Below are 19772 nucleotides of genomic sequence, written 5' to 3'. Positions count from 1 at the left end.
ATTATAATTTTTATTAATAATAGATACCTTTTTAGTAACCAATAATTTTTAGTTTATAAAATAGTATCTAAATTGATATTTATATAAACTATTTTTTTTTAGTTTCTAAATTAGTTACTATTACAATATTTTTTTATATATATATATATATATATTTTTTTTTTAAAAAGAAATTTAGTGTGTCATAGAGATACTTCTAGTTCATTTATCTTTAAGGGGAGTATGATGATTATTATTTTGATATTTTTAGGCTTGTAATTCTTATATAACATAGTATTTATCTATATATGGTTTGAAATATATATATATATATATATATATATATATATATATCCACACGATTATATAAAAAAAACAAAGGTAAATAGTTATTTTTCAAATAAAACACAACCTATTTCATGATGAGATTGTAAAAAGTTTTGATGTAAAGATTTTTTTTATAATTCTAAAATAAGAAGCAAAAAAGAAAATTGAAATGCATACATATATAACTTTAGTTTGAAGTTAAGAGTGAATTAAATGAAATACAAGTTAAGGTTCATGGTATTGTTCAAGCACCTACATATTTAAATATTCTTCCAAATATTTTTTCATTTTTCTTTCGTGTTCAATACGTGCGTCAGCTGACAATCCGGGAAGGCCAGCATGCCATTCTTTCTCGAATCTTTTCTTCAAGGATTCAAATCCTTCAGTAACACACACATAATCCAATTTGGGAAGATTTGTTAAATTTATTTGAATCATTGGAATGCTCATTTGAAGTCCTGGTATTCTGCTATCTTGCCTCATCACAGTAAAAATGCTTGTCATTGAACTGCAATCTGTTACCTCTAACATCTTCAAGTTATCAAGATTTTTGGAAAGATTAACGGGAAAAACAGTTCTCAATTTCTCACAATATTTGATATTTACGTTTTTCAGTTTCCAAAATGAATTTTCAGCATCATACCCCTCATTCCATATTGTTGTCAAGTCACTAACCTCGAAAATTACCATTGTCTCCAGATTAGGGCAAGAAACCTGCATAAACAATATGACATTAATGAATACTATTAGCAGTTTTTTACAACATCATTAATTACTGCTCATTGTCATGCTATTAGGGTTTAAGTATTTGTTTGGCTTTTATGCTTACTCTTCTGTTTTGTCAAGAAAAAGACTACAAATGTTCATCAATTTTTAATTGCGAAACAATGAAGACTCCGTTTAAATATCTGGGTATGCATGTAGAAGGATGTCAGAGAAGAAGTAAGTTTTGGGAAGAGGTGGTGGAAAGAGTGAGAAAAAGACTAAGCAAATGGAAAGGTAAGTTTATCTCTATGGCTGACAGATTTTGTTTGATTAAGTCAGCGTTATCTGCTCTCTCCCTGTATTACTTGTCTTTGTATAAGACGTCGGTTATGGTGATGAAGGATATAGTGAGGTTGCAGAGGAACTTTTTGTCGGGATGGGGATCAGTAGGCAGGAAAATTGCGTAGGCTTCGTGGGAAAAGGTTTGCCAGCCAAAAGAAGCGGGAGGGTTAGGAATGATTGACATAAGGCAGTTTAATATTGCTCTGTTAGGAAAATGGATACGACACTTAGGTCATGAAAAACAAAGTTTGTGGAAAGAAGTGGTGGATTCTAAATATGGAGGTTGGAGGGATCTACGAAGTCAAAGAAATAGCTGTTGTGATCCTCTTTGGTGGAGGGATTTGAAGGAGGTTTGGTCTATGACGGATGGAAAGACAAGTTTGAGGATAACTTTTCTTGGGAGGTTGAAAGTGGGAGGGAGATCAGGTTATGGGAGGATAGATGGGTGGACAACATGACTTTGAAGGAGTCCTTTCCAAGACTTTATACCATATGTTCTATCAAGGACTCTTCTATATGGCAGGCAGGGGAAAGGTCAGAAAATTCAGGGTGGACCTGGAAGATCGAATGGAGAAGGAACTTGTTTGAATGTGAACGGAATCTGGAACATCAACTAATGCAAATTATAGGGGAACATAGGGTAAGGGTGGATAAGGACGATTTTTGGGTTTGGGAAGACAGAGAGGCAATCGTGTTCACAGTTAAATCTGCATACAAAATTCTTAATGAAGACACTTAGGGGGGGGGGGCTGAGAGGGATTTGTTTGTGGGTTTTGGAGGTTAAAGGCACAACCATCTACACATCTCACATCATGGAGGTTCTGGAAGACAAAATAGCGTCTAAAGCAAATCAGTAAGGAGGGGGATATGTATGTCTTCCAATATTTGTTGTATGTACGAGGAGGAAGAGGAAACCTCGTCTCACCTTTTTTGTATGTGTAGAATTGTCTAGCTCATGTGGTCTAAGTGCTATGACTGGATGAGGATGGCATCGACACATCATAGGTAGCCAAAAAACACTTATTAAGCTTTAGGATGAATGAGGTCAAGGAAAGTGTAAATCAAGTTTGGGTTGTGTGTGGATAGCAGTTGCAGGAGAATTGTGGAATTATAGGAATAGGAGGATCTTCAAAAGTGGTAGGATCGATCATATTGAAATCTTTGCCCTGTCACAACTGAAGGCTTGGTCATGAGTTATGTCCAAAGCGCATATTCAGACTGGTGTCTTAAGTCAATGGCTTGTATGAGGTCTGTTAATTTCTCTAGGAGATATATATCTTGAGTGTAGGTGTATGTATTAGGGGCAAAGATTACAGTAGAGGGAATGAGCGCAAGGTAGGTTTGTTGTATACGGGTTGTGGTATCCCTAAAATACCTATTATTTATTTATTCGTTTTTTCTGATTAAAAAAATATTTTCTATAAAAATTAATGAACAAACTTGTATATGTTATATGTGTATATACGTGCAAATGGAATGTAGGGTTGTTGAGAGGATACATGCAGTAATGGAGCTACAGATTACATATGGTTAATGCTTTAATGCCTTATCAGTGCTGGAAATATTTTAAAACCTTGTCATGAAAAAGTGTAGGTGTATCAGTCGCAGAGGATCCTTCACTTGAGCAGAAACTGATTAATGCTGGGAGTCCTTGTAAGGTTAGAGAGCATAATTCAGGAAATTTTATGGGAGGATTCTCTGCACCTTCAATAAGCACAATTGTCTTTATGGATTTGCACTGTGAAACATTCAAAGTAGCAAGATGAGGAAGGCCATTGATCATTGATTTTAAGAAGAGACATTCCATTTCACTGCATTTCTCTATTGTGATGACTCTTAGTTTGAAGAAAGATTTCTCAGTTAAAGGACCACCATAGCATATGTGCTTCAAATTGATAAGAATGCTGAGAGACAGTGACTCCAAGTTCGGAAAAGCATCAAGAGGATCATTACCTGACCCTGTGGCTATGCATTTGAGTTCATCATTGTTTTGAATAAAGAGAGACTGCAGTTGTGGAAACCCATCACACTCCAAATCATTAAGAACATTTTGGACACCACTCAGTGTATTCAAGTGCAAAACCTGAACTTCTTTCAGCATCTTTTTTATTCCATCATCTGACTGAAACCTCCTGTTGAGATTCAATTTCAATGTCTTCAATTCATGATCACCATCATGTTGTCGGCTCCACCCGTCACCAATGAAAATTGTGTATGATCTTAGATTTCTAAAGAACATTTCCACAGGCCATGCCTGAGGATCTGGAACATATAAGTCTTCTATATATGCCAAATGTTCCAAGTCTGTAAGCTCTTTCAAGCTTGCGTTGTTTTCACTGGAAGACATTTCAATCTTCCAATTACAGAAGGAGTTTCTCAAATATAATTCTTCCAAGCTTGTCAAGTTTGACAGGACATTGGCTGGAATCACTTGGAGATGTGTGTCTCTTAAATCCAAGAATAGCAACTTCTGAAGCTGTCTAATTTGCACAGGCAATTGTTGGATCGTACTTTCAACGATGCCAAGCATTCGTAGATTTGTGAGCTCACAAACTTTAGTAATGTCTCCGAAATTGCATTGATACATGGATATTGCTTCAAGGTCCTTCAAAGAAACAAAACTAATTGGCAGATTTGGACGACTAAAGGAAACAAAATCAAGCACTTTCAGAAGTTTAGTCTCCTCAAAAAAGGAATCTGGAATATCTATTGTGGGATTTTCCCTACTTATCAAAAGATGTTTTAAGTTTGGACATTTTAACCTTTTTGGAACTTGCAAATCACCCACAAGATGTATGTTGCAGAAGTGTAAATCTTTTAGCTCTTCTTCAGATGGCCATTCTCTGAAAATCATTGAAGCTCTTATTCGATCCTGCTGGTCCATTCGATTAGCAGTATGCCATATGTAGTCATCTACTCTGACCCAGTCCTTTTCATTTTCAACCACAAGACCATAGGCCTTCAGATCACTAATCAGTGAGTCACGCTTTTTTCTTGCAGAATCTGTTGTTTCGAGATTTTTTAATACACCTGCCCACATGTCTATATAGATGCTATATGTGTTAATAAACCTTCTTCCCCTAATAGTAAGAAGCAACAACAATGATTTGAGTTCCTCATTTTGTTCTAGACAAAAGGACAATAGTTTTGTTGGTGAGGTGTTTTCCTTTAACTGCATCAAGGCATCTGGGCCCTTATTTTCTAATGCTTTTGCTATGGCATAAATTAAAGAAGTGGAACCTTCACAACTTCTCACAATTTCTTCTACAATGGAACTTTCCTGATCTTCAACAACACCTCCAACCATCTTCTGAAACAACATCTGAGCCTCTTCTTTTTGTAATGCTTCTAATTGAAACACTTTAAGCTTAGAGGCACCCTTCAAATTTTGTATGAAATTCATATTTCTTGATGTCAACAATAATTTGCACCCTGCATGTTCATTACCCGGAGGAACTCCAAATTCCTCTAAGTCAAATTCTTGTGGGTCCAATTCCCCCCACGTATCATCCACTATGATGAGACAATTTTGCTCCATTTTTATTCTCTGACGCAATTTGTTTCTTCTTTTCACAAGACTTTCTCCATTGGTCAACTGCACTCCCAATTCATCTGCAATAGCCTTTTGAACTTGCTCCTGATTTGACTTATCAGTTACAGTTATGACAACCACTGCAGTAAACAATTTTTGTTCTTTTGCTTTCTCTCTAATGTGTTTGGCTAATGGGGTTGTGCCTATACCACCCAGCCCCCACACTCCAACTGCTTGGATACTAGGGTTCTTTAGGGCTTTCATAATATCTTCTATAGTATCATCTCTTGATTTTGGTCTCTCATAATCTCTTGCTGCAGATAGATGAGAATTTCCTTCTTCAATTAATTGTGAAATAACTTGTTGCATCTTTCTTGATTGTTTACCAACCTTGTACCGCAACAAAAAATTTGTGCAAGTACTTTTGCCTTCATAATCGTTCAAGAATCTATCCCCTTGTTCAAGAATCTCATCCACTCTTTTTAGCCACTCTCTTTGAGTTTGGAGTTTTTCATAGTGCAAAATAAGATTTACTTGCACCCTTTTCTTTTGATCTTGCAGATCCTTGAGTTCAGCTTTGAGATTCTCCAAAATGCTTCTGTTGGAAATTAGGTTGCCCAGTTGATGTACAACCACTGCTGCTTTCATCTTCTGAAAAAATGTGCCAATTGATCTTTCTTTCCTTTGTTGGTGTTGGTTGCTGCAACGGAGTTGATACAGGTTTAACCTAGGATAGGATAATAGATGGAGGCAATAACTTCAATGAAGCAACGCAAAATTTGAAGTAAATGGCTCACCCTCTTTTAGATAATGGCCAAAATAGAAAGGATGTGACTTAAATAACAATTATTCTTCAACTGTACTCCTGTCATGAACAAAACAAATTGAACAGTATTTAAAATGCTGACGGAATAAGATTATTTAAGTTATTACTGGCGAAAAAATGATAGAGTACATAAATTTCATCATTTTACATTTAACCTGTATTGAAAGAAACATGGTGATATTTTTATAAATAAAAAATCAATTTTATATTAGTTAGTTATATAAAAAAAAGTAGTACAAATGCTTGCTCTAACCCTTGTACACAAATATACAATAATTCCACAGTTAGGTGGTTTGTCTAGAAACAAAACAATCAACCAACCTTTCACCTCTCTTCAAATATTACCACTAATAAGTTTCTTGTAACAAACCAAGGTGTTCTCATCCCAAAAACAAGTTTACCCCTCATTAACTCCTTATCTCCACATCAATATAGGCTCACATTGAAATATACTCTTGCAACCTGTTTTGAACAAGCTACAACCAAACTGAGGTACTAATTCCACAAATTGCTTTCCTCATGTATTCTTAATCTTCCCTACACATGATAGTAGTGTTTCTACTGCAGTCTTCATTATAGTTTTCTTCCTTTATGTAGACTCAAATTCAGTTCATGTACACAGTTTGTGTTGTACACAGTTTACAGCACCCCACCATGTGTTGTGTTTTCGTACTACTCACTCTGTCCAAGCTAAGGCTTTTCTGATATGCATATACGAAGGCTGTAAGCCCTTGTATGATCATGCAGACATTGTGAGTTCACTACTTGCACATAAAAAATAATTCTCTAAGCTACTCTGCCTAGTTGTGAGACCTGGTTAACTAGATAAAATGGTGCCAGAGCATCTATATTAGAGTATATCTGCACTATCAACTTTATTGGTTTAATGTTCCATAACAGGTAGAAACATGACAACTCCTACCTACCAGTTATCAAATCATGAAATTACCCTTTATACTATCACTACCCATTTTTGTATGCTCTACAAATCATATCAATACATATCCTTGGACATAGACACTAATAAAAAAAAGAAAATATAGTCTTACAAAAATTGCAATGCACCCATATGCCCACTTTTTTAATTTTTCTTTACTAAAAATCTCCTCAATCCACCATTGTGTTCTTAAATATAATTTCATTTCTTTGATCCAGATACATCTAACTACCACTATCAACATCCCCCTCCAGATCCTATTCTTAATGTCTTTGAAACTCGTTTGTAAATTGCTAAAAGTGTAGAAGAAACTGTTTTTTTATTAGTTGCTTTGGCAGTAGTGATGGTTACAGTTTTTTTGTAATAGCTGTTATAGTGTTAGTTATGATAAAGCAAGGGAAGTGCTGAAGAATCTAGGCTTTTTGCTTGTTGCTGAAGCTGAGCTCCTCTTGAATTTTGTATAAGGGTTGGACACCTTAGAAGTGTCTTTTTTAATTTATTTATTTTTTATTAATAAAAAAATTATATTCATATACATAGTTTTTGGGATGTAATTTTAGTTTTTGGGATGTAATTTTGAGTGAACTTTTGAACAGGGGTTATGACATCTCTAATGTCTAATTCTTTTGTTTATGTATTTGTAATTTGCCGATAAAAAAACTAAGAATATTCTAAGTTTACAGGAAATGGGTGGGGTTATAGTGGCTAGCCGTATGTAGGGAAACATATTCACATTTTGTATAAATAACCTATATACAAATACACAACTATTGTTAACTACATCTTCTATTCACCATCAACTTTCATCTTTTAATGGGACAATTTACTATTAGTGGCCATCCACGATCTTCTAATGAGAAATTCTATTGCTACTTTTCACCCCATAAAAGAAGAAACAAAGCATAGGTCTTTGGGAGATACTAGTAGACATGCATGTCAATTATGAGAAGCATATGGATACAAAGAAATAATGTGATATTCAGGATGGATGGGAGAAATATTTGGAAATGCATAATTAAAAGCTTAAGCACGAGTTAGAAACAATTCTAAAAAACAAGCTTTTCAAATTGGTGCTTATGTAAAAAGATTGCTTCATAAGCATACGAAAATGAATATCCTACAATGCAACTAGTTCATATTTTTGAAACAGTTTTATTTATAAGTTGAACAATGTTTGTCTACATCTTTATGTGAGAATACATTATTATCACTACAAGAAAATCACTAAATAGCAACCAAATTTAGAGACAAAAAAATACTTAGTCACTATATTGACTAAATTAGACATTATTTTAGAGACTAAAAAATTATTGGTATTTGATAAGTGCCTAATTTCAGTAATATTTCATATTACAATATAGGCACTTATGGGTATTAATTGTTAAACTACATATTAAATAATCCTTAATTTATGAATTTATACATTTTTACATTTTTTATGATCTTTATTTTGAATGAGAACATTTTATTCCCAATTTTGGTGTTAATTTCATGTTTATATGGAAGAATGGAGATGATTGGCTTAAAGAGAATAATTTTTTTTGTCAGCAAAGAATTAATTTAATTAAAAGGAGATACTTCAGGGGTATCTCAACCCGTTTACAATTAATCTAGAACGGGCAACACTTCCCTTCCTAAAGCTGCCTAACAAGGACGACTTCATTCTACACCTAAAACAGGTACTTAGCCTAAGAAGTTCATAACCAAGAGGAGTTAAACCAAGTCTTCCAGTTTACACTTGTAGATTGACCAAAAAACAGAGTCTTCACTTGTAGATTGACCAATTCCTGACATTCCCCTCAAGCGCTGCATAAAAAGGATCTTGCATCACAATGAATCTTCTAGATCTTCCAGCAAAAAAACAGGAAGCTAAATTCCTAATAAGATGATCTAAAAGGAGAAAGTTGGAAGGCCAAGAACGCACAAAAAGAGCAAAAAAGTCCAACTCAGTAGCGAAGCGAGAGTGCCCTAGAAAATTAGGTTAAATAAGGGGCTAGAGGTTCAACCTTAGGGTGCCAGATTGATAGGAAAACACCATTGAGTGAATTGTAACAAATTGGGAAAATGGAATGTGTTAGAAGTATACGTGACTAATTCTACCATTTGGGATTGGGAGTAATTTGTTCAAACTCTTATGTATTGAGGTGATATTTAACTATGATATAATATTTTGTTCTTCATTGATTATTGGTATTGTTGTTTTGCTTTTAAATATTTGTGACATGTTTGAGGATCTTAAATCTGACTAGGAAGTATTTTTAGGGTTCTGAGCTAAACAATAATACTTAACATATTTGAATGTTAGGAATAAACTTGAAATGTTAATTGTTATTAACGTCTGAGCTTGATCTTATGTTTTTCTTATATATATATATATATATATATGCGAGAGATCGATATTTAGGGAACATTCTTAAGAATTTTTTATGCGAGAAATCGATATAAATGACTTTTATACTGACATCAATTTCAATCAAAGAACATAATGTTAACATGCTAATCAAATACATAAGAGTGAGACAAAAGAAACTCAATCCCTATTTTTCCAATTGAAGCAATTACTTTTTTTATTTGTTTTCTTGTTAATTCTTGTCATTATTCAACTTTTTATTGTTTCTGTTTATATTTAGTGAATATTGTACTTGATAATTCAATTGTTCCTTGTGGATCTATATCCGTCCTTAGGAACAAATTATTATTCCTGATAACGCAATGCACTTGCCATAAAAAGTTATCAGTATCTAAAGTAGTTTTTATTATTAATAAAAATGTATAAAAAAAATTATAAACTGGTATCTAAATTAGCTACCAAGATTTTAGATACTAATATTTTTATTTTTAAATTAGTTTATAAAAAACTAATAAAGACTAATTTAGAATATGAAGTAGTAATTAGCTGCTAAAATATTGGTAGCTAATGGTTAGATGTCAATTTAGAAACTATTTTCTAATTTTTTTATTAATAATAGAAATTACTTTAGATACCAATACTTTTTTAATTTATAAAATGATCTTTATTTTAGTTAAATAGTAATTAATTATTTTAGTTTTTTAAATTAGTTTTTATTTAATGATTTTTTTTAAGTGTTTGTTGCTATAAATGTTTTGTTATATTCTGATTAAGAATTAATGATACTAAATTTAAGTTACACTTGGCATATTCTAATTTGTTACATATATGATATATGCTAAGTGATAATGTATCAACTAAATTACACGATATATTGGAGTATCTCTACGTATGAGTTATTAACAACATATGAATTGCTCTCATTTGTTGGGAGATCTAATGCAAAATGGAAAAGCTTTAGCTACTACTAGCTATATTTGTTTCAATATCTTACTCAGGTGGACAGAACCAAAATTACCTAGGAAGACACGAAAAGATGTATTAAATGAGAACTTCACACAACAACATGAGAAGATAAGTTGGAGAACTTCCCTGCAATGATGCTGAGGCCGTAGGTACCAAATGTTTATGGGGTTTGTACCACTTTTGTTTTTCTCCCTTTGTACGTAGGTATTGTGAAGTCATAAAGAATGTACTTATCTGTTGTGGGGGAAGTGGTTAATGATCTAGTCTTCTCTCTTTAAGAATGCAGGGGTAGTTTGTAGTTTGGGGAAGTTCTTTATGAAGCAGAGGTTGGTTTTTAGTGATCCTGTTTTTTTGGAGGGATGTTAGGATAGTTGTTATGTCGTAATCTTTTTTAGCGTTGTATACGGGTTGGGATACCCCTAAAGTATCCCTTTAATTCATTTTAATTTTTAGTTGGTAAAAAAATAATAATTTGGAGAACTAGAGAGCAATAAACAGAATTATCTCCTTTAGCAAATTATCTATCTTTTGAAAAAATTATCTCCTTCACATAAAACCTTTCTCACAAGTCTAAACACTACAACTATACATTCTTTTGTATCTAAGACACTAATTGAAAAAAAATGAAAACAAACAATGAATTTGGAAATGGAGGCATTGAAGAAGAATAACACTTGGAAACTAGTCACTCTACCACTTGGTAGAAAACAGGTTGGATGCAAGTGGATTTATATGATAAAATACAAGGCCAATGGAACTATTGAAAGGTACAAGGCTAGGCTAGTAGCAAAAAGATTCACTCAAACATATGTAATGAATTGAAGACTTTTGCACCAATTGCAAAAATGAACGCGGTTAGAGTTATTTTATTCTTGACAACAAATCATCACTAGAATATGCTGAAATTTGATGTAAAAATTATTGAACCAAGTGGTGTTCAAGCTTTGAAGAATCCAAATCCTTTGAAGGATGTTGAAGCCTTTGTTGTGCTTGATGTTGTTGTGCTGGTTTAGCTTAGTTCTGGGGTAGTTTAAATGTTGTAATCCACCCTTTGATTAAATCTAAAGCATAAGCATCTTAATCTTTGTGAAAGTAAAATGTTTTCAAACTAAGTTAAAACAACTGATTGTTTTGTCGAAACAACCGATTGTTTATACTTAGGTGTTTTGAGAAAAAGATTGAAAACTGTTTTTAAAAATGGTTGAACTGTTAAGTACCAAAACAACCGATTGATTCGAGGAAACAACCGATTGTTTGTTTTGGGACCATAACAGAAAAACTGTTTTATCTTTGACTGAGCTTTAAATGTTTTAACTGCTTACGCTCCAGTCATTAAATGCTTTGACCAATCTTTTAATGCAATTTAAGAGTTTGTTAAGATTTGATAACAAACTACATCTTTGAATAAATTCAGAAAAACAGATTTGACAATCAATCTTTGATAAGTTTTTGCTAAGAGTTTTTGAGTTTTTCAAAGAGTTGAGATTGCTAAGAGTGTGTGATTGATCAAAGTTGTGGAATATGATTCTGCTTGTATTAATTTCAGATTATCTTCTGTAACAAGTGTAATCCTTGTACTCTCTGTAAAGACAAGTTTCGTTTCTGTGTTTGCTAAGATTGGTTGTGTGTTCTTGAGGGGATCAAGATCAGCAATCTTGGTGTAGGTGTGTTGACCAAAGAGAGTGTGTTTCTTGAGGTGTTCAAGGTCATTCTCTTGGTTATTGTGTAAGTGATCAAGGTGTGATTGCTTAGTGGATTTCCTCAGGGTTTTTGAGAAGACTGGATGTAGCTCTGGATTTGGAGTGAACCAGTATAAACAACTGTGTACAATCTCTCTATCCCTATCTCTTTAAATTCAGTTTTGTCATTTGATAACTGGTATAAACAACCGATTGTTTCGGTAAAACAACCAATTGTTTTTCCAGTCTTGTGCTTTTGCTTTATGTTTTGAAAAACTGAATTCTTAATCAAGGTTTTCTTGAAGTATTTTCATTCTAGGCTTAAAAGTTTACGAAAATCTTTCTTAAACAATTCACCCCCCTCTCGTTTAAGGCCATATATTCTAACAATTTTTTTTTCTACATGGGGATCTTGGAGAAATATACATAAAGGTACCACTTCAGTATACAAGGATGATTGAGTCAAACAAAACATGCAAACTAAATAAGGCGTTGTATGGGTTGAAACCATAACCTAGATCATGGTTGGGAGGTTCACCAAAGTCATGATAATATAAACATAGTCAAGGAGACCACACTTTGTTGTTTAAACATTTTGATTTAGGGGGGATAAAATTTTTGTTAGTTTATGTTGATGATTTTGTTGCGATTATTGATAATATAAATAGAGTAATGATGAATAGAAACAACAAAGATTGAGTCAATGTCTGGCCAAAGAGTTTGAAATTAAGGCCTTGGCAAAATTAAAATATTTTTTAAGAATTGAAGTTTTTCACTCTAAGAAAGAGATTTTTATATCTCAACAAAAGTATATTACTGGGTTATTGTAAAAAACAGGTAAAATGGCCAACAAACTAGTAAACATACTAGTTGGTCTAAATGCAAATTTGGTAAATGCAAATTTGGTAAATATATCAAAGTCTTGTAGGAACACTTATTTATTTATCTCAACTAAATCTGATATTGCTTTTGTTGTGAGTTTAGTAAGTCAGTTTATGCATCAACAAAGGAAACACATTTACAAGTTGCTCTTAGGATTGTCCAGTATTTGAAAGAGACATCAGGAAAAGAAATTCGCCTATTGGTTATTGCACTTTTCTTGGTGAAAACTTGGTATTGGAAAATTAAAAAGCAAAGTGCGGTAGCTAGGTGTAGTGCTAACGTAGAATTTCATGCACTCAAGGGATATGTGAGCTATTATGGCTAAAAACTATATTGAAAGACTTAGAAGATAAAATGAGATGGGCCTATGAAGTTATATTGTGATAACAAACCTGCAATTAGCATAACTCATAATCCAGTACAATATAGTGGATAAACATTTTATTAAAGAGAAGTTTGATATAATGACATGATTTGCATATATCTTGCCAAGGATTTGAACAACAATAACTTTGATATAGTTATATCGAAGTTAAGAATGGAAAAACTTATTCACCAGCTTGAGGGGAGTTTTGAATTATTTTAGAAAACTTCTTATGATTATGCTAGATTAGTTTTAAATTTTTATATTTATTGGAGCTTCAATTTGTATATTTTATCTTTATTTTAGATTGTAAATCCCATAATTTGAGGAAAACTATTTTATTAAGATTAAGGATGGTAGAATTATGAGATTATTTTACCCATTTATGTATATATATTCAATGTATGTAATGAATTTATTTATATATATTTAATGTATGTAATGAAAAGTAATAACTGAAAATTATTATCTTTTATTATCTTGTATTCCTAAGAAGGTAGAAATACAAAAGTCAAAGAAAGAAGAGAATAAGATATTAGGAGAAGAATATTAAGGATAATATCAAATATATATATATATATATATATTTATATTTATTTATGTTAATGTTATAAAAAGTTATATAATTTTTTAATATTTTTTAAGTTAATATTGATTAAATTGATACTAATTTTTATTTAATTTTAATATTCATTTAAATTAATGTTATTTTAATGTTATTTATTTTAAATATATATTTAAATTAATGTTGATCTAACTAATGTATTTTATTTTTAATATTTATATATTTGTTAACGATAATTTTTATTTAAATTAGTTTTGGTGTAGTTATTAATCTTCGATAAGTCCTTTATTTAAACCTATTAGACTTGCAACTATTACTTTCTCACTCTTGATGATTTGGACGATGAAAAATCACCTCAAATTTTAGCAAGAAATTAATATTTATAAGGCTAAATTAAAGTCAATGTTGATTGTGCTGTCAAGGGTTTATTGGGTCTTATTATAGGTATTGGAATTTCTAGAGGTACTATGAGAGGGTTTGTTGATGAATTTTTTTTCCTTCCTTGACATCTATTTTTGTTGAATTCATGGGAGCTATCATTGCTATTGAACAAGCTCAACGGGATAGATATTATTGTTTATGGTTGGAAGGTGACTCTGCCTTAATATGTCTTGCTTTCTCTTATATGCACTTGCATCTTGTTCCTTGGACTATACGTAGTTGATCAAGTAAATGTTTGTTTTTCTGTAAAAGAATTAAGTTTAAAGTCTCACATAATATTAAGGAGGGTAATCACTATGTTAATGAGATTGGTAAAAAATTACTAGGTGGTTTTTTGATGAGTAGAGGGGTTTGTATGACTTATTTTTTTATGGTTCATGTTTGGGTCAATGGTTAGGATTCATGTCTGTAAGTTTGGATAAAGAGGTTAGAAGGGAGCGTGATTATATAAGAGTTGATGTATCTCTGAAATACCTCTTATTTATTTGTTTTTTGTTGATAAAAAAAATCACTATGTTCATAAGCTTGCCTAGGTTCTAGGGAGTTGTTTTGTATTCCTTTGCATGTGTTTGGTATAGTCCCCCATGTTTGCTTGTTTTCTTTTTCTATTTAATGGATTCTTTCACGTGAAGACAAATGATTGTTGAGGTCTAGACTGGCCGCCTAATTAAGATGTCATATTTCATAATGACGTCTCACATGAATTTATTAAAAAAAAATATTAATTTAATTTACTTTTAATATTTATTTAAATCAACGTTGAGTTAACTAACATTAAGTATGTTTATTTTTAGTATTTATATTATTTAAATTAAGTGATTAATATTAACTTCGTTTATATTAATTTAATTTTAATTTTAATATTTTTTTAATTTAGTATAGGTCTGGTAAATTTTAATATAATTTTTTGAATGTATATTTAAGTTAGTATTAATCTAATTAATAATATATATATTTTTTATTTTAATACTTTAATTTTTGAAATTATTTATTTTTAATATTTATTTAAATTATTTTTTGGTCTAATAAATGTTAATTTTTTTTATTATTTATTTAAACTGCTATTGATCTAAATAATTCTAATTTTATTTATATGTTGTAAATGTTATTATGATTTGAAATAGAAACTTTAGATATATCTCAAATCTGATTACAAGTGTTAAAATATTATGATTTATGTGAACTTAATTTTCACCAATAAAAATCCAAGATTTTTAATGTTCATTTTTATTTTGTAGTGGGAGAAATTTAAACTATACTAACGATTTTGGTATAGGTACTACGAAAAGAAGGAAAATGGTCAATTTATTATCATTGAGGATATATAGGTGTTAAATGGTGTGTTGATATAAGAACAAAATATAATACAAAAAATAAGAAAACTTTTTGAGTTAAGGTTAAAGAAAAAGTTGTATCTAGAATAAGTGATAAATATAATATTCTAGACAGTGTAAATTTTTGCATCGTGAAAATTTGAACAGATTAGTTTTTCGTTTAAATTGTAATAAAATGTGATGTTATTTGATTGTGTAAAGTTTCAACAATAAACTTGATTAAATAAAATACTTCAAGCAATATTTAAATTGCATGCATTTTCAAAACTACTAAAAGCATACAAACATATGACTCAGGAATTGGGAAAGATGGAATTTGATAAATGAATTAGAAGGAAAAGTCTTAACCATTAAAATTTAAAATAATAACCAAAGGTAAATTTCATGAATTTAATAATAGAGAAAAGAGAACAAGTACCTGGAGTGAATGACTTCTACTTTCAAAGTGCCTGAAATAAACATGGATTCATCTTAATTATTGTTTGATGCTGAAATGAATTCATTATAATGATTTAAAATGATTCAAATGACAACTTTAGAAGATTTTTAAATACATAAAAAAGTACCTGAATGAGGAGAGGAAGAAGAAAACCAAACTTGGGGGTGAAAGAAAAAGATAAACAAAACCTGTTTATAGGGAAATAGAGAATCTTCTTAGGCTTGGATAAAACTTTGGAAGTTCCCTTATTTGAAAGAGCTATAACTATCTTATATTTATCACTTTTTCATAACATTTTTTCCTTTTTCTCCCTACAAAGGTTATTCATTGCTTATTCCGTCAGTTTTTCTAAATTCGTTGAATACCAATGAAGTTCTACTCATTCTTTGCTTAAAACTAATGTCAGAATATTATTACACATTCTTTTTAAAGTTTATGGAATGAATCGAAAAGGAAATTCTATGAAAGTTTTGTATAAGATGTTTCTTAATTGATATGAAATACTTTGCGTAGTGTAACCACTTAGTACAAGATATTTAGAATATAACTTGGATACATATAAAATCAGATTTTATCAATAGATTAATAAGTAATTAGATTCTGTTTTTTTTTGGTAATTTGTTTGGTGGGGAATTTTTTCTTTGTATCTTAGTTGGAAAATCTGCACTTTGACCATGTTATTTGCTAATGTAGATTAATTTGGTTTTCTTTGTAAAGGGTTTAAGATACACACGATTATTATTTCTCATCACCTAAAATGTTAATATTATTAATATTAATAATATGTCATATGGATTTGAACTCAGGTTTTTTACTATAAATACAACTTACAATCACTACTCCAAAAATTCTATAATAATAATATGATCATTATCATTATTATAATTATTATTATATGTGTATTACTATTATTATCTTCTTCATTAAAACAATAATAATAATAATTATTAGTATTTATTATTATTATTATTATTATTACAATTAATATTATTATTATATTAAAAAAATCTTAATAATAAAAATAATAATAATAATTAAAATAAAAATAAAATCTATAATAATAAAGAATAATTATAATCATAATAATAAAATAATTATAATTTAACTACTAAATCGATCACTAATTTGTAATAATATATTTGTATTTAATGAATGACCAATTGAATTTTGATCGTTAAATTAATGTAAATAAATTGAAAACCAAATTTGGTCAATGATCTGTAAGGATTTAGTGCTCAAGAACAAATTGCTTACTAATTTGTAAATATATATTTTTATTTAATCAGAAATTTAATTTTTATTGCTAAAGAAGTGAAAATTAGCAACAAAATTCAAATTCAATCGCTGGTTCTAAAGATTTACCGATTGAAATCAAATCGATCGCTATAAATAATTTATAATGATATGTATTTCGTGATAAATTTAATTTTAGTCACTAAATCAATGTAAATTAACGATGAAAATTAAATCAATAATTAATTTGTACTAATTTAGTAACTAAAATCAAATCAATTACAATTTGCTATCAATTTATTTGGATAGCTAAGCTAAAATGAATCAAAAGGGAATTTTTACACTTTCATAACTTTTTCATATAAGATATTTCTTATTTTTTATAAAATACTTTAATAGTGTAAATACTTAGTAGAAGACATTTAGAATATAACTCGGATACATATAAAATCAAATTTTATCAATAGATTAATAAGTTATTAGATCATAAAAAATATAAAAACTTTAGTTATATCTCCACTTCAATATAATATTTAATCATTAGCTACCAAAGTTTTAAGTAATTACTACTTTATATTCTAAATTAATTTCTATTAGTTTTTTAGAGACTAATTTAGAATATAAAATATTAATAGTTAAAATCTAGATAGCTAATTTAGATACCAATTTAGAAATCATTTTATAAATTTTTATTAATAATAAACAACTTTTTAGATATAAATAATTTTTTAATCTTTAAATTAATATCTAATTTAGTTAATACAGTGATTAGTTATTTTTTTTTCTCTAATTGTTATTTAATATTTTTTTTAGTGATTATTTATATATATTTTTATTCATATGATACGCATCATATATATTTGCATAATATTTTATACCACCCTCTTTATGATTATCTTACTAAGTTACGCCTTGAAACATCACTAGAAAATAAACCTTTATTTAATTCGTACTTATGTCTTTTCTAATAGTAATCCACAATTTAACTTGTAAAATTTAAATGCAATAAAATATGACAAAATTAATTTTGAGTCTCCATTCTCTTTGTTGAGATCTTTAATATACTACTAATGATGATCCGATTGTTTTACCGTGACTAACTTTCCGGTTCGAAACTTTTTCGATTCTGATAATCCGACCTTATAATTGGTTTTTGAGTTTTTTTATAAGGATTGAGATTATCTGTTTAAAAAGAAAAAACTTTTCAAACCCGTAACGCACGAATTTGTTCCTGTTTTCTGCATTCTACATTCAGAGAACAACAATCCACAAAGCTTTCTCACTTATTAGGTTTTTCAACTTGCATTTTAAAGAACCCACTTCCCTCTGCATTGTTATGAATACCGTATTATATTTTTTTTTATCAATAAAAAATAATGAATTAATCTTAAGAAAAAAAATACTTCAACTCATATATATATGAAAAATAATCAGACAAAAAAAGTAATTCTTACAACCAAAATTTCACAATTAGTCTATACCACCCCTCCAAATTGTAGTGCTCAATCCACATTGAAGAAAAAAATCTGAACTAGTACATATTGAGAATTGTGCTACCTTACCAAGATATGACACACACCCGAGTATATCCTATACAAAAAAACCATCAATTCCAATCCTATTTCAATTTATCTTGCTGACCTTAGGCAATATTTCTTGTACTGTGTGTGTCGTAAATAATGTTGGTAGGTCTCAGTTGAACATTCTTACAATGATTACTTTTCCATGCTTACTCTTAACATAGGCATATGAATACAAAGTTCCAAATTGGTATTGCCTTCAGATTGCGAACTGGTGTAGTCTGTATTAATATAGCTAACTTCATTATCATTGTCAGCCCCTGCAAGTATTGTAGCCATAGTTGATGATCCTTTTATTTTCCAGTTACACCTACATATTATGACAGATATCTAGACCAGGAAACTGAACCAGAGGTTATAGTGACATATATGGTATAACACAAATAGTTTAGTAGAAGGACCACAGAGAAAAAAAGTCTTAAAATGCTATTTGTTACCAATCTCCACTCTTGATGATTTCGGACAAACTTTAATCCATTTGATCCACTTAGTCCCAAATCCTAACCTTTTCAACATATAAAATAGAAAATCTCAATTCTCTAAACCATAGTTCTTCTCAAGATCTAATTTAACAATTATACATTCTTCCTTTTTCCTTCTACTATAACTTCATTTGCCATTTGCCGCTACAACACTATCTAGAAATCCTCTACCCACTACTTTAGCAACTCTTTAGAATTTTAGACACTACTTTATTCTCTTTTTTTTATCAGCAAATACTAAATATGAATAAAATGAGACACTGTCCCCACCCGTATATAAAAATTCAAAGAGATCAAAAGAGGGCAGCAAAACTTTTATGCCTCCGTGACACTCCTACAACAGAAAAAAAAAAAACATTTTTAAAAACTACACCAGCAACTGCGTTCACAAGAAACCATCAACCAAACACAAAAACCAATCACTATATGCATCACTCTGCATAGGCCTGCTGCCACACTTCACCAGAGTGACCGTGAGAGATCCTGATACCACAAAAGAATCTGCCACAGCGAAATTTGCCTACTCCACTTCATTACACAAAGCAAACTTACTCCCTTTTGCTGCACCATTCAGCTGCAAAATTTTTGTAAATGCATCTTATGAGTGAAATAGGTCTAAACTTTTCCAATTTATGCAGATTATCAATCTTAGGAATAAGACATATAAATGAGGCATTGGTACCCTTACGCCATCTTTCAAGAGAGGGAAAATAATTTATTACTCTTTTTACATCCAACTTTATCTTATTCCAATTTTTCTGGAAAAAGTTGAAATTGAATCAAGCTTTTCTGGCCATCACATAATGATG

General features: G+C 30.3%; 1 protein-coding gene across 3 annotated transcripts; it reads right to left on the bottom strand.

Annotated features, from left to right (window-relative positions):
* Positions 1-492: 492 nt before the first annotated feature.
* LOC137831168 (disease resistance protein At4g27190) lies at positions 493-15913 on the bottom strand. 3 transcript variants are annotated; one of them, XM_068638740.2, is made up of 5 exons: positions 15796-15913; positions 15648-15678; positions 5683-5750; positions 2927-5585; positions 493-1020 (listed from the first exon to the last, which is right to left on the bottom strand). In XM_068638740.2, exons 4-5 carry the CDS (start codon positions 5531-5533, stop codon positions 559-561), a joined length of 3069 nt encoding a protein of 1022 aa, XP_068494841.1. In that variant the 5' UTR covers positions 5534-5585; positions 5683-5750; positions 15648-15678; positions 15796-15913; the 3' UTR covers positions 493-558. The 3 variants fall into 3 exon arrangements, 2 of the variants coding, with proteins under 2 accessions (XP_068494841.1, XP_090159167.1); XR_016521320.1 differs by lacking the exons at positions 493-1020; positions 2927-5585; positions 5683-5750 and adding an exon at positions 8330-8454; XM_090303041.1 differs by lacking the exons at positions 5683-5750; positions 15648-15678; positions 15796-15913 and having other exon boundaries at positions 2927-5658.
* Positions 15914-19772: the final 3859 nt, after the last annotated feature.

Source organism: Phaseolus vulgaris, chromosome 6 (genome assembly GCF_051622355.1).
Source record: "Phaseolus vulgaris cultivar YP4 chromosome 6, ASM5162235v1, whole genome shotgun sequence".
NCBI classification, from domain to species: Eukaryota; Viridiplantae; Streptophyta; class Magnoliopsida; order Fabales; family Fabaceae; genus Phaseolus; species Phaseolus vulgaris.
Note: the sequence above shows the minus strand (reverse complement) of the source record. Positions and strands in the feature narration are given on the sequence as shown.